The following is a 15548-nucleotide window of genomic DNA, read 5'->3' as shown; positions in this document are numbered from 1 at the left end:
AAAGATCTTTAATCACTGATTGGCATCACATGGTGTTTAGAAGGTAAAGGGATGGTGAGTGGAGGCCACTGCTGGCAGAGACTAGTCCAGGGGTGGGGAACCTGTGCCCCCTTAATAAAAGGATTTGTTCTGTGAAGTTTGGATTCAGTCACAGGGCTGCACTTGAGGACCTAGAGGGCCACATGTGGCCTCGAGGCCACAGGTTCCCCACCCCTGGACTAGGTTTTTTGGTAGCTAAATGTTATGGTGGATAGGCGTAGTGGATAGGTGGTAGATAGAGCGCTGGAGTTGGAGTCAGGAGGACCTGAGTTCAAATCCAGCCTCAGACACTTGATACACTTACTAGCTGTGTGACCTTGGGCAAATCACTTAACCCCAATTGCCCTGCCTTCCCCCCTCCAAAAGAAAAAAAAAGACCTGAGTTCAAATCCATCCTCAAAATACTTATTGGCTGTGTGACCCTGGGCAAGTCACTAAACCTCTGTTTGCCTCAGTTTCTTCATCTATACAAAGGGGATAATGATAGCACCAGCTTCCCAGGAGTGTTTTGAGGGTAAAATGAAACAGTAGTAATAATAATAAGCACAGGCCTTGGCACTCAGTTTGTGGTTGTTGTTCAGTCGTGTCTGACTCTTTGTGACCCCTTTTGGGGTTTTCTTGGCAGAGATGCCTGAGTGCTTTGCCCTGTCCTTCTCCAGCTCATTTGACAGATGAGGAAACTGAGGTAAACAGGTTAAGTGACTTGCCCAGGGTCACACAGCTCTTAAGTGTCTGGGGTTAGATTTGAACTCAGGAAGATGAGTCTTGCTGACTCCAGGCTCTGTGCATTATGGCGCCACCTAGCTGCCTATTATTATTATTATTATGATTGAGGCTTAAAGCAAAACATGTGTCCAGCCACCAAAATGGGAGGTTCCATCAGTAAAGTCCCACCCAGGCCCTGGAGCCTCCCCTCCTGTCAGTGGTTGCCTCAATCACGAGTTACATCTGGGTCCGACTCACTCCTTAGCAGTCTTCTGCCTGTCCCAGGACCCTAGGGAAGTCTCTGACCCATAATCAAGTTAGCTCTCTCAATGCTTCTGTAAAAGGTATGTCAATCTATACCCCCTACGCCCCTCCTAGCCCCACCACCTCCCCTCATCTTTGCTTTAACTTTCCAAACCAAAGTAGCATCCCTGGCCCTCACTCTCCCCCACTAGACTATAAACTCCTTTAGGGCAGTCTTTACTTTTGCATTTGTATTCTCGGGGGTTTAGCACAGTGCTTGGCACATGGTGCTCAATAAATTCATCCATTTTTTCATCTAAAACAGCTGGTGTCAAAATCAAATTAAAAATGGGCTGCCCTGAGGGCTTCATGTTGATTTAGAAAACCTACAAGTTAAGGTTAGCTTTGTGTTTTATTTATTTTGTCGAAGCTTTCCCAATTACGATTTAATCTGGTTTCACCTGGCAACTGCAACCCTGAGTTTGACAGCTCTGATCTAAAGGTTAAGCTTGAGATCGAAGGATAAAGTAGGGTTGGGAAAATGGAGGGGGGGTGCTTAACAAAATCTACACTCGGGCCAAGAGAGTTAGTTCATACCCCAGACTGTTCCCAATTCACATTGAGCAAGGTGAGTCTATGTCCTACAAAGCCCAGTCTGGTTGCATGATGTTGCTGCCATCTTCCCCGGGCTTCATTCAGCCTTTCTGAAAGTTCCTGCCTGAGAAACACACCAGTTGTGTGTGAGTAGCAATGGACAGGCAACTCCGTTCTTTTCAGGTGGAAAGATGAACTGGGACGCTGCAGCTTAGGTATCTTAGGATTGCAGGGACAGAACTCTCAGGCCTCCTAGAGTCTCTTGGGTGAAACTCAGTTTGGGAAACCAAGATGTGTGGTCAGGCTGCCAAAAGGAGTCTGTCACCCCCATCCCAGTGTGATGTACTGTACACTCATTCTTGCTAATTGTTCTGACTTGCTGGATCAGACAGAGGGAGTTCGCATGGTCTACAATTTAGATGCCTTTACCGTAACTATGTCTTCATTCCAGCCAAAGATGTTTATGCTGGAACAGGGTGACAGAGTTATAAATCTTGAGTGGTTTTTTTTTTCACTTTTTTTTTTCAGTTAATACACAAGATCATTGACCTAGGATATGCCAAAGAGCTGGATCAAGGCAGTCTTTGCACCTCCTTTGTGGGGACGCTGCAGTACCTGGTAAGAGGTGGGATTGGCACATACACCCATTGCTTTTTCTTGTGATAAGCCCACAAGTACCTTGTTTTCCAGGCCTCCAGACGTGCTCAGTTTATCCCCACCCCAGCCATCTGGATGTTTCACAGGAACGTGGGAAAGGTATCTTGTTGGATCAACCCCATGAACCAGCCATCCTGATATTCTATTTGTAGCAGCCCCAAGCGATGGGTCATGGTGGTCCTTCTGTGAGTCATATCCCAGCTTCTCTTAGAAGCCATTTATGACTTTGTCTCTGCCTTAAACTCCCAGTGTGGCTGGGAAAGCCACTGCTCCCTTTGGGCCTGAGTTTCCTTATCTGTAACCTGAGGAAGTTGGATTTAGTCAGATGATTAAACATCTTTTCCATCTTTTAAAAAAAAAAGATGTTTGACTTTTTCAAATCCATTTACTGTTACTGTCACCATTAGTTTATTGCCTGCTCTATGAAATAGTTTTCCTAATATTTGTCCTAATTGTACCATACCCATTTTTCAATCTCATGATTAGATTTGAGGATCTGATAACTCTGAACACTATAATTTTGTAGATTCTTAGAGCCTCTTTTAGGGGGATCCACCCATCATTAATTTATTTTCTGCTAGCTATGGGGGCACTTCTAAGAGATTTTATTGTCTTTTTAATTTTTTATATCTTTCGTTTTTGTACCACTTCCATTTTTAAATATCTCCCTTTCCACTTTCTCCCCAGTAAGCCATCTCTTGTGACAAAGTATTTTTAAAAAGAAAAAAAAAATACAGTTTTAACAAAACCAACTATTAATACGTCAGCAGAGTCTGACAGTGCACGTAACATGCCATGGCTTAGAGTCCCCCACCTATGTCCATTTGTTCTCTAGGACCAGCTTTCCAATTCAGATTTTGCGTCTTTGCTGTAGTCATTATGTATGTTGTTTGTTTCATTTGTTTGGCTACTTCCTAGTCTATGGGTGTTCCCCCAGGAATTTGTTCTTAGGCCCCTACTCTTTATCCTGTATGGCAGGATGCTCAGAACATGTGAAGAATTCAGCCAGCATCTGGATACCTTTTAATTATTGCTGTCTGTCCCTGCACCATGGTTCTCAAGCCAGGCTTACCAAATACTCTTTCTTCCAGACGTCTACAACTTAATATGCTATCTCATCAACATAATATGATATTATCAACATGGTGATAAGACCTGCTTATCTTTCCTCCATGCCTTTCCTTAGGGGTGGATTCCCCTTTGTTGAATCATGGAATAGGAGAATCTTGACTTTTCAGAGTTGGAAGCCACTTCAGAGACCCACCCATACTTAAATAAAAATCTCTTCCATACCTAACCAGAAGTTCTTGGGCCTTCCCCAATCCTCCCACCTTTCAAATCAAGGTTTCTGGTGCCAAAGAAGAAAAGTAAAATGCAGAAAATTTAAGCAACTTACTTGTCCCTGGTCACATAACTAGCAAGTACCTAAGATAGGATTAGAGCACAAGTCTCATGACTCCCAAGTTTGGCAGCATTCTTTCCACTAGGCCAAGGGGCCTATCTTATATACTTTCAAGTATAAAATCATTATCATATATTTACATATGACTGGGAACCAGGCCTATGATTTCACTGATACAGGCCAGGGAATTCCTCACAAGAAAACTCCTACCAATACTGTGGGACAAATTGAGAGGTTAACTGACTTGCCTAACATGTGTCCGAGGTAGGGCTTGAACCAAGTCTTCCTGGTTTTGAGACCCACTGTCCAACCACTATACTATACTTTCTATCATCTCATTTATAAAGCACCTTTTAAGATTCAATTTTCTTTTCAGTTCCAAATTTTCTCCCTCCCTTTATCCCTTCTCTCACCCGTTGAGAAAACAGAAAACTAAAACCCCTTACAAATATGCAGTCATGCAAAACAAGTTCCTACATTAACCATGTCCAAAAAAATTTTTTTTTAAAGAAAGAGAAGAAAATATGCTTCCATCTGTGGTCTGATTCCATCAGCTCTCTCTCTGGAGGTGAATTCTTAGAGCATTTTAAAAAGCACTTTCCTCACAATATTTATCCTGCCACCTTAGATTATAAGCTCCTTGAGGGTAGGGATCCTGTCTCATATTTCTTAGCACCAAAAGCAAAGCAAGGCATTTGTGTACTCTGAAAACATATAAAGGTGCTGCCTCCCCCATCCCCTCATCCCCTCCATGTTGTTGCTTAAACCCCAAAGGCACTGTATGTCATGGAGATCAAATTTTTCTGGCATTTGAAAATATATGCATTTCTCAGTAGCCATATTTTCTAAATAACCCCCACCCCATTTTTAAAAAGTTTCTCCCTATATAGGGATGTCCCACTACACAATAACATTCTTGGTGTCTTCCTTATCTAACCCATTTCCCAAGCCCTCGATCAACCTTTTTTGGTGATGGTGATGACAATGATACTGGCTTCATTTAAAGAGTGGGGACACTGAAGCATGGGGAAACTTATCAGGTGTACTGTAACCAATACCTCCCCTTCTCTGCTGTCCCATTCCTCTCTAACCCACCAAGACAGAGTGAGGTTCAAAATAAAGTCCAGGAATCCTTCTTCCTAGTCCTTCCCTCTGGCTTAATGAGTTGAGCTGGAAGAACAAGATGGAACCTCTGGAATTAGGGCCTAGGAACTAAATAAGGAAGCTCCTTCCATTACCCTCTTCTGCACAGATCAGGCATGGTGTGGCTCCACCTAGTACCCACAGAGGCACATTGGAGGAGAGTGAAAGTGGGGGTAGTTTGAATGTCTTGCCTTTCCCCCTGGGGCTTGGAGGACTGAAGAACTTCTCAGGTCTAACTCAACAATGTCTCTTCAAAGGCTCCGGAGCTGTTGGAACAACAGAAATACACAGTCACTGTGGATTACTGGAGCTTTGGGACCTTGGCCTTTGAGTGTATTACAGGGTTCAGGCCATTCCTCCCCAACTGGCAGCCAGTGCAGTGGTGAGTGGGTGTTTGTGGGTGACCCACAGACCCGATGACTGCTTTTTCCTTTATCCACTTTCTCCACTCAATCAGCAGATATGTAGTTGACCTTAAGCCTAGGCTATACCAATTTTATAAAAGCTCTCTGAAATTATTTCTTCAGTAGTCCCAGTAATAAGCCTGCCATATGCTTTTTTATTTTGATAATTTCTCAGTTTTATTTTGAATTCAGAGGTTCCATGGTATTGTGGAAGGAACCTTGGGAGTCAAATGCCCTGGGGTCAAGCCCTGGCCCATCCTGTCCCTAGCTGTGTGACCCTGGTCAGTCCACTTAACCTGAATCTGATGCCTCATTTGAAAAATTTTGACTTTTAAAACAATATTTTTACTACCTACCTCATGGGGTTGTTTTGATATAGGTACCTTTTAAACCTTAAAATACTATATAAATGTGAATTATTGTTAATTTTAGTGTTAATAGTAACAGGTGATATTTTACATAGCGCTTTGAAGGTTTGGAAAGGATTTTACGCATATTATCTTTTTGAGCTTCATGAAAATCTTATGAGGCAGGGGACACAGATATCTATTGCCATTTTACAGATCAATAAACAGAGGGTCAGGGAGGCAACTTATCTATGCTATGGATAAGTATTAGAGGTAGCATCTGAACCCAGGTCTCTGCTGAAGCCAGAGCTTCTTAGGTTCTTTCTAGTACACCACACTGCCTCTCGTCAGCACCGCTAAATTATAGAAGAATGTCTGCCTTCCACAGTTCTGATGAGCAATTCTAAAGCTTCTCATTGGCTCATATATATTATTGGTCCAGCGTAAACTATATTTCTTCCCAAAATCTAACTTGTACAAAATCTTAGTTAAGAGAATAATGATGCAAGTCACCAAGATAAAAAGAAAGTAATAATAAAAATTTAATAAAAACATCTTCATTGGAATCAAATGGAATATGAAAGAAATTTACACAGTAAATGTTTACCTTATTAAGGTAATTTTATAGAACTGTCATTTCCATGCATACCTCCATAATTTTTTTTCTTTTCACAAGATCTAGTTTTAGGGGTGTGGCCTATATTTTAGAACAATTACTGCTAAATTTATACCAATATATACCTCAAAAAAAATGAGGTGAATGCTGTTCCTAAACATACCTGAGCTTTTCTATCTCTAAATGCTTTGGAAAATTCTTAGCCTGGATATAACTGGGACAATCTTTAAAATTGTCCATCAGAACTTCAAGATTTTGTATTGAATAAAATGATAATAATTGCTAGCATTTACATAGCACTTTAAAGTTTGCAAAGCACTTTACAAACATTATCTTACTTGATTCTCACAAAAACCCTGGGAGGTATGTGCTGTCATTATCCCTATTCTGCAGGTGAGGAAACAGACTAAGTTCAGTGAGTGACTTGCCCAAGGTCATACAGCTAATTGGTGTGTGAAGGAGGTTTAGAATTCAAGGTTTCCTGATTCCAAGTCTAACTGTCTATCCACTGAGCCCCATACCTGCCTCAGAATGCAATCTGGGTAGAGGAGAAGTTCATAAAAGCCCGGGAGAGAGTATGCTGGACTAGGCTTATACTGGCTCATGAGCGCCTATTATTAAATCTTCAGTGTGATCATTTACCCTTGGAAATCAGCAAGCACTACAAAACAGGACTTGATTTTTGCTTTGTCAATTGTCTAGACTTTAAAAAGTGATGGAGATAATGTTAATAATACAGATTAAATTTAAAAGTGTGTCATGCATACTTTTTTTTTCCTGGTGGGCCAGTTGTTAAACATTTATTAGCCCCCTCCTGGGTAAAACCAAACTAAAGAACCAAGAACATGGATGAATAAAGAACTAGATATTCTGAGGAATAGCTCTGCAAAAAACTTTTTCTACAAATAATGCTTCCAGGTGGTATGTCATTCTTATACTCCCAAAGGTACCATCTTTCCATGATAAAAGAAGTTGACCATGATTCTTATGGAAGATAAATCCATCTGGAAATGTGGACTCTTTTTCTTGGGTACTTTGAAAGACACCCAATTCCGGGGGTGTGAGAACTCCTATCATGGACCCAGATCCCAACCTCTCCATGCTTCATGAATTGCCATGGCCATTAACTTATTCCTTGGTGACCATCCTTCTGAGGGATGAGCCTCTCTGAACTTAGCTAGGTTGGACTTCAGGGGATAGACACACATTCTGTTTCTGGAGCAATCTTCAAAGCCCTCTAGTCTTAAGAAGGCCCACTAAGGCTTGTGTTCCACTGGCATAACTTTTAAAAACCCAGGTTCACCTCCAGCCCATGGTGAGGGCTATAATGAAAATCTGTTTCCTATATAGCTATAAAATAAAATACTTAAAAGGTGGTGGGCTGTCCCCTGAGAAATGGTTAAAGGTATCAACAGGAAAGCATAGTACCTGGCACATACTAGGTGCTTAGTAAATGTTGGTGAATTGATTGATTGTACAGGGAATCATCGGATAGCCAGTCACTCTGGGAAATCTTCTTTTTAGGCATTCAAAAGTCCGACAGAAGAGTGAACTAGATATCGTTGTTAGTGAAGACTTGGCTGGAGGGGTGAAATTCTCAAGCAGTTTACCATACCCTAATAACCTTAACAGGTGAGATACAACGCCATAGACCGCGTTTAGATCGACCATAGACCAACTCCATAGTACATCTCTCAGATACTGAGCATCTGGATGACCATCTCGTAATAGTCAAGAGTATAGGCTCCTTGGAGGCAAGGATTATTTCATTCTTTATATTTATATCTAGTACTTAGCATAGTACCTGATTCCTATATGCTTAATATATGCTTGTTGAGTGATTGATTGGTTGAATAAGTTTTATTCTCTTTCCACTGGGTACTTAAGCCATCAATCTCAGGCTGGGTGTGTGTCATAGAAAAGTCCCATTCATTCCAAAAAATACTGATTAAACATCTACCGTATTCTTTGCCTCTTCCTGGATGAGGAAGGGGACAGAAGAATTATTAGATATGTGGTTCCTGCCATCATGGAGCTTATAATCTAATCAGGGAATAATCAGTCAAAGGATATGAACAAACAGTTTTTAAAATAAAAATTTCAGACTATAAATGACCACATGAAAATACGCTCTAAATCACTAATAGCAAGAAAATTGCAAATAGAAATAACTCTGAGGTTTCACCTCACACCGTGCAGATAGTAAAGTCTATAAAAGATGGATAGTTAGTATTGGAGGGGCTGTGAGAAGACCGGCACATAACTGTTCACATAACTACAAAGTGGTCAAGTCATCTTGGAAAACAATTTGGAATTGTATGAGAAAAATCCATACCCTTAGACTCAGCGATCCCACTACAGGACATACACCCCAAGGAAGCCAAAGACAGAAACAAAGGTCCAGCATATACCAAAGTATTCATAGCAGGGCTCTTTGTGGTATTAAAGAACTGGAAACAAAGTAGATATCTGTCGATTGGGTAATGGCTGAAAAATGATGGTATCATGACTATAATGGAATAATACTGAATGGTAAGAAATGATAAATGTATCAGGAATTCGTAGAAACAAGGGGAGATTTGTATGAAATAATTCAGAGTGAAATAAGTAAGAACCAACAGAATGACTAATATACATGTGAGCAAGACCATAAGAAGAACATTGAACTTCAGGTAACTGAAAAAGCATTAAAGGGTCTGAAGGTCATAGAATAGAATGTATCTCCCGCCTCACAGTGGAGAGGTGGGGAACTGCAGGGATAGACCATGTATGTATTGGCAGATATGGTTACCATGTTATGTTTCTGTTTAATTGTTTCTCTTTGTTGCAAAGGAAATTTCAATCTGGAAAGGGTGGGGAATGACTATGTTGTTAGATAAAGGACATCAATAAAATGTATTTTTAGGAAATCTAATGGGGAGACAGCCCAGGAAACTATTAGTAGCAATATAAGAGTTAACATAGGAGACGTCAATAGGCAGTGATTGATAAATGAGTAACAAAGGACATAAGTGCAGTGAGATCAACAGGGGAGAGGTCACTAAGGGCTGAAGATATCTGGGAAACATTTTTTTTAAATTCTGCTGACATCTTTCATTTATACATCACCTTGAGTTTCCTCCCCTTTGGAGAACCCTTCTATTGTGACAAAGAATTTTTTAAAATGAGAGGGGGGGGAGAGAGAGAGAAAGAGAGAGAGGGAGAGAAGGAGACAGAGAGAGAGACAGAGAGAGAGAGAACAGTTTACCATAGAGCCTATCTACTCTAAACTTCTCATTTTACAGATGAGGAAAACTGAGGCTCAAGGAGGTTATTTGCCCATACCCCTCCTACCATAGTCACAGAGCTAGTAAGTATCCAAAGCAGGGCTGCTGACTCCAAAATCCAGCGCTCTGTCCACAATGCCACCATCTTGCCTCACCAACCAAGCCAGAAACTATATGCATTTTCTGTACCTGTAAGTCTCCCACCTCAACAAAGAAGGAAAGGAAGTATATGTTTCATTTCTTCTTTGAGGCCAGGCTTAGTCATTATAATTTCACAATGTTCAGTTTTTGTTCCTTCTATTTCCCATTTTTGTCATCGCTGTATATTGTTTTACTGCCTCTACTTATTTCACTTGGCATTGGTTCCTTTAAGTCTTTCTATAGTTCTCTGAACTCTTTATAGTGATTGTTCCTTATGCTGCAGTAAATTTTCCATTACTGTGATGGGTGAAATCTGAGATAGCTGAAGAAACAAAGGTTCAAGCTTTTGAGTACACCAATTTATTAAGCAATGCATACCAACTGCATAACAAATCAGGACCAGACTCCCTTAGCTTGGCACTGGACCCCAAATACATACAGGTTACTTAGGATGCGTAATTGTGAGAAAACTCCTTGGATCAGTCTTTGGATCTAACTGGGTTTCTGGTCAGCATAACCTAGGGTCCTTAGTTAAGGGTCTCTAAAAAGCAGGTATAGATGGTCCAGCTTCCCAGCCATACAGGGCTAGGTTCAAACAATAAAATTTTCTCACAGTTCCTACGATGGAATAGTTTTCTCACAAGACAGAAATTGGACTAGACCTATAATTGAATAGACAGGGAAGTGAGCAAGATGAAGTGAGTTTGGTTCACACAATTCCCATAATTCTCTCAATACCTTCATGTACCGTAGTTTTTTTCAGCCATTTCCCAATTGATGGGCATCTACCTCATTTCCAAGTCTCTGCTCTAAGCATTTTAGTATATATGTAATCTTTCATTCTATCTTTGATGTATGTAACTAGCATTGGGAGCTCTACATCAAAGGGTATAGACACTTAGTTACTTATTAGCACAGTCCCAAATTGTTTTCTGGAATGGCTAGATTAATCCATAATTCCATTAATAGCATATTTCATGTGTCTGTCTTAGAAAGCATTTTCTAAAAGAAATTTATTGATACTTTTCACTTTTTTCTAAAAAGTGTTATTTCATTAAATATTTCCCAATAACATATAAAATTTTTTACATTAATTTTTTAAAAATTGAGTTCCAAATTTTCTTCTTCCCTCCCATCCCTTCCCCACCCCTTGAAAAGATAAGCAATATGATATTGATCATACAAATACATTTCATTTCGACAAAACAGACACTTCTTGGCAAACACCTAAACGAACCCACCTATGAGGTATACTGTGGTAGAGCATTATGGGAATTGAGAAGTAACTCAAGCTGGGCCTTCAAAGATGGATGGGATCTGGATAGGTAGAGATAGTCTAGGTAGGAAGAAAAGTGGGACAATATATACAATAAAAAGGATAAGCAGAGTGAGTCATGTCAAGAAATCAAGTCCAGCATTGTGTTTGTTTCAGGGTACCACATTTTAGAAAGGACACTGATATGGTGAAGAATATCTACACCAGGGATTCTTAACCTGGGGTTCTCCTCCTTGAGTATGCATGGATAGATTTCAAGGAGCCAATGAACTTGGATAGGAATAATAATCACTAACCTCTAATTGAAATTTAGCATTTCCTTTGATTATTTAAAAATATTGTTCTGAGAAAGGGTCCACAGCTTTCACCATACTGTCAAAGTGGTACATATTGCAAAAAAGGTTAAGAACCCCTGAGCTGGAGAGCAGCAACCTAGATGGTCAAAGGCCTAAAATTGACATCATTAGAGTTGAAGTCGAAGGAACTAAGAATATTCAGTCTCTAGAAAAGAGAACACTTCATGGGGGAGATAATAGGGTCTGCAAGTATTTGAAGGGATGACCTGGGGAAAATGAATTAGACTTGATAGGCTTGACTCCGTCGGTGATAATTAGAGCAATGGATGGAAATTTTACTGGGGCAGATTTGGGCTAGATGTAAAGCAAATTTCATGTCCAGAAGTGGAATGGACTGCCTCAGAAGGCAATGGGTTTCCCTTTATTGGAGGTCTTCATGTGAAGTCTGTGTGATCAGATGATGGGTGTGCTATAAAGGGGACCAAATTTCAGATAGAGATAGGGCTGCTGAGGTCCTTTCTAGCCCCCAAATTCTGTGAAGTGAGAGATAATGTTAGAATGGTAGTAGAGAATAAAAGTAAATATTGGTGGGCATTGGAATGCCGGGATAAGTAGTTAGAATTTGCTCCTATAGGCAGTGGGAACCACTGAAAATTTTTGAGCTGGGGAGTCACTTAATAAAAGTAGTGTTTTAGGCTGTAAATTAGCTTCAGGATAACATGCAGGGTGGAATAGATGTGGGGGAAGAGTGGAAGCTGGGAGACCTGTTAGGGGATTATTGTAACAAATCACATATTTAGGGATAAGGGCCTAAACTATTCAGTTGGTGAGGAGTGATAACATCCCTCCTTAGATTTATCCATTAATCTATCCAACAAGTATTTATTGAAATGCCAACTGTGTACATGATGCTGCATCGCACCAGTGAGTTGAAGAGGTCTGTGAGGCTTGAACCTCCTCACCTTTTCCATAAAGGCAAGATGAGACTGGTGTCCGAGATGTGTCTTCTCCTCCTGTCTACTTCTCCTTTTCTGTCTCTCAGTATTCTAGTACAGCGACTAGAGAAGTGGCTGCAGTTGATGTTAATGTGGCAGCCCCGACAGAGGGGCACGGACCCCACTTATGGCCCGAATGGCTGCTTCAAAGCACTCGACGACATCTTGAACCTAAAGGTGAGTGTAAAACTCAGTTACCTCGTGATGAAAAACGTCTGCTTCTTCTGCAATCTGGAGATGAAGCTGTGTGGCGTTACTGTGACAGCGCAATGGAAAGAAACTAGGGGAAAAAATCAGAAATCACACAGGGCTAGGTAATCAGTGAGGATACGTGTTTCCTTCATCTCTCTGATTTGAGTTGGTAAGGATGATGAGAGCTGCGGAGGAGGAGGAGGAGGAGGAGGATAAGGGTTGGATAACCTTAGGGCCAAAGCTCAGAACGAGGTAGAATACACATAACAACCTGAAACAATGAGGCATCCAGACTGTGCTTCTGTATGCCCGATCACAGGAGGTGGGTGATCAGTATGGTGAGGGGACTGCACGCTATGCCTAGGGATAGGAGAAGCCCCTGGTCTGGGGAAAACTAGAGCCTTATCTTCAGATGGCTGAAGGGTCATCAGGTCTAGAAGGAGGTAGGATAATAGTAACTCTGATAATAATGAACATTTAAATAGGGCTTACAATGTGTCCTGGATAGATGGGGAAGCTGAGGCAAACATGTTAAAAGTGAAAGCATCTCTGAGGCTGGATTTGAACTCAGAGTTTCTTGACTCTAGGTGCCATGCTCTGTGCACTGAATGCCATAGAGAGGCAGGTTTCAGTTCAGCCTAAAGAACTCTGTAACCATTGTCATGATAGTGACTGGGCAAAGATACTAGAGTGGTTTGCCGCTTCCTTCTCCAGTGTGTATCCTCACTTTATGGATGAGGAATGGAGGCAAATTAGAGTAGTAAATGGACTGTCTTGGAAAGTCATGAGAACACAGATTTAGGTGATCTAGTCTAATTTCCTTACGTTGGGGAAAGGGGTGGTAAGGGAAATAAGCATTTATGTAGTGCCTACTGTGTGCCAGGCACTGTACTGAGTGCTTTTTACAAATATTTCATTTGATTCTCACATCAACCCTGTGAGGTGGGGGCTATTATTCCCATTTTATAGATGAGGAAACTGAGGCAAATTGAGTCAAAGTGACTTGCCCAAGGTCACACAACTAGTAAATATCTGACACCAGATTTGAACCCAGGCCCTTTGACTTCAAATTTAGGATTTGTTCTTCTGTAACAGATTCCCTCCTTTTCCTGGAGGATGTCATCAAATGACAGGGAAGGTTGGTTTCAGGTAAGGAGTTGGATTAGATGATCTCTGAGACCCTTCCCAACTCCAAAATTCTACATGCTTAAGGCACATCACTGTTTTTAGCCACTCATGAAAGGCAGGTGAAAATTTGAGTCCTGGGGAAGGGTCCACGCTGATAAATCAGAAGTGCTGGAAAACAGAGCAATGACCATCTGTCCTGTGGCTTTTTTCCATGACCTGTTAACTTCTCGTCGTAGCTGGTTCACATCTTGAATATGGTAACTGGCACTGTGCACACCTATCCCATAATGGAGAAGGAAAGCCTGCAGAGCTTGAAGGCCAGGGTCCAGGCGGACACGGGCATCCCAGAGGAGGACCAGGAGCTACTGCAGGAGGCAGGCCTGGCCTTGTTCTCAGACAAACCAGCTTCGCAGTGTATTGTGGATGGCAAGGTAAGGAAGCCCCAGGGGCTTGAAAGAACAGGGCTTCTCGTCACAATCATCATCATTATCATCATCAGGACTATTTTTAACCGGGGGATCTAGAGGCGCCTTCACATTTGTCACCAATTTGGCAGGCACTCCACTGATTCTGTGCTATTTATATTCCTCCTCTTCTGTTTTGCAATAAGACACCTTGCATCCAGGATTTCCTTAAGATACAAGTACTTTATTTTGATTTCCAACTCTCAGGTCATAGCTCCTTTCACCGGGACTCTTCCGGCAATTATTTTTTCCAACTTAGCTTTATCCTTCTAAAGGAATCGGTCAATTAAAAACTGTCTTAGTAAGCACGTATTATGTGTTCTTGTAAATAAAAGCATCTAAGATAAGAGCTCTATCCACAAAGACCTTACAGTGACCCAAGGAAACAATAAATGCATATGAAGTAGTGATTTTTTTAAATGATTTTTTAACATTTTAAAAAAATTTAAATTCCAAATTCTCTCCCTTCCTCTAGCCTTTCCTCCACTCTTTGAGAAGGCAAATGATATGATATTAATTATACATGTGAAGTCATGCAAAACATCTCCATATTAGCCATATTGCAAAAAAAAAAGCAAGAAAAATAAAGTGAAAAACATACTTCAATCTGCACTCCGAGTCTGTCCGTCCCGTCTCTGGAGGAGTATGGCATTATTCACTGTGGGTCCTTTGGAATTGTCTTGGATCATTGGATTGATCAAAGTAGCCAAGTCTTTCACAGTTGAGCATCGTTACAATATTGCTGTTAATGTGTACGATGATCTTCTGGTTCTGTTCACTTCACTCTGCACTTAAACAGGGATTAAACACAAATGTGTATAAATTAAGTGCTAAACTCTATAATTAGAGACTGTGGTAGAAGTAGTAATGACAATTCACTCTTATGGGTCACTTTAAGACTTGTAAAATACATCCATTTTGGGAGATTGGTGGTGCATTTTTTTTTTGAGAGGTGGAGTTACTTGTCCAAGGTCTCCTAGCTGATTAGGGGTATAGGCAGGACTCAAGCCCAAATCTTCTCACTCCCAGACTTTCCATGAGACCTCTCTAAGAGGATATAAACAAGGCATATGGTACAGACAGTAGAAGCAGAAAAGTCTGGAGCAGAACTGAATTGTTGTAGGCCAGAGTTATCAAGGAAAGGCTTCATGAAAGATAAATGGATGCTATATATTAGACAAAGATTACAGTGTTCAGAGGTGTCCAGAGACCACGTAGGTAATCATTAGAAGACTCACTGCCATGTAAGCCTTATTACACGAAGGTTGGGGGGTATTTCATTCAAGAATATCTCATCTTGTCCTTGTCCCTTTGCAGCTAAATGATGACCGAATATTGGACATGGATCTCATTTTTCTCTTTGACAACAGAAAAATCACCTATGAGACTCAGATCTCCCCGAGGCCCCCCCCGGAAAGCGTCAGCTGTATCCGTAAGAACGGTTTCTTGATCTAAACCATTAGTTGTTTTTATTAAGGCAGAATGTGTGAAACACATATATAGTGACAAAGATAGTCCTTAAAACAGGGCAATTAGTTTTTGCTGTACTCAGGGCCAACCACTAGCTCTTGGGGTGGGAAGAGGGTAGTCTATAATTAAAATAGTAAGGAGATTGCCGTCTCAGAAAGAGGACTCAAGCC

General features: G+C 41.0%; 1 protein-coding gene across 2 annotated transcripts in view; it reads left to right on the top strand.

Annotated features, from left to right (window-relative positions):
* IKBKB (inhibitor of nuclear factor kappa B kinase subunit beta) overlaps positions 1-15548 on the top strand; it is a 77452-nt gene that overhangs the window by 34190 nt on the left and 27714 nt on the right. For both annotated transcript variants that reach the window (XM_036751362.1, XM_036751361.1), the window contains exons 7-12: positions 2110-2199; positions 5041-5165; positions 7675-7782; positions 12172-12301; positions 13681-13875; positions 15226-15340. In XM_036751362.1, coding sequence (XP_036607257.1) covers positions 2110-2199; positions 5041-5165; positions 7675-7782; positions 12172-12301; positions 13681-13875; positions 15226-15340 — 763 coding nt within the window. The remainder of the gene's footprint in view (positions 1-2109; positions 2200-5040; positions 5166-7674; positions 7783-12171; positions 12302-13680; positions 13876-15225; positions 15341-15548) is intronic.

The sequence above is a fragment of the Trichosurus vulpecula genome, chromosome 3 (genome assembly GCF_011100635.1).
Source record: "Trichosurus vulpecula isolate mTriVul1 chromosome 3, mTriVul1.pri, whole genome shotgun sequence".
Classification (NCBI taxonomy): domain Eukaryota; kingdom Metazoa; phylum Chordata; class Mammalia; order Diprotodontia; family Phalangeridae; genus Trichosurus; species Trichosurus vulpecula.
Note: the sequence above shows the minus strand (reverse complement) of the source record. Positions and strands in the feature narration are given on the sequence as shown.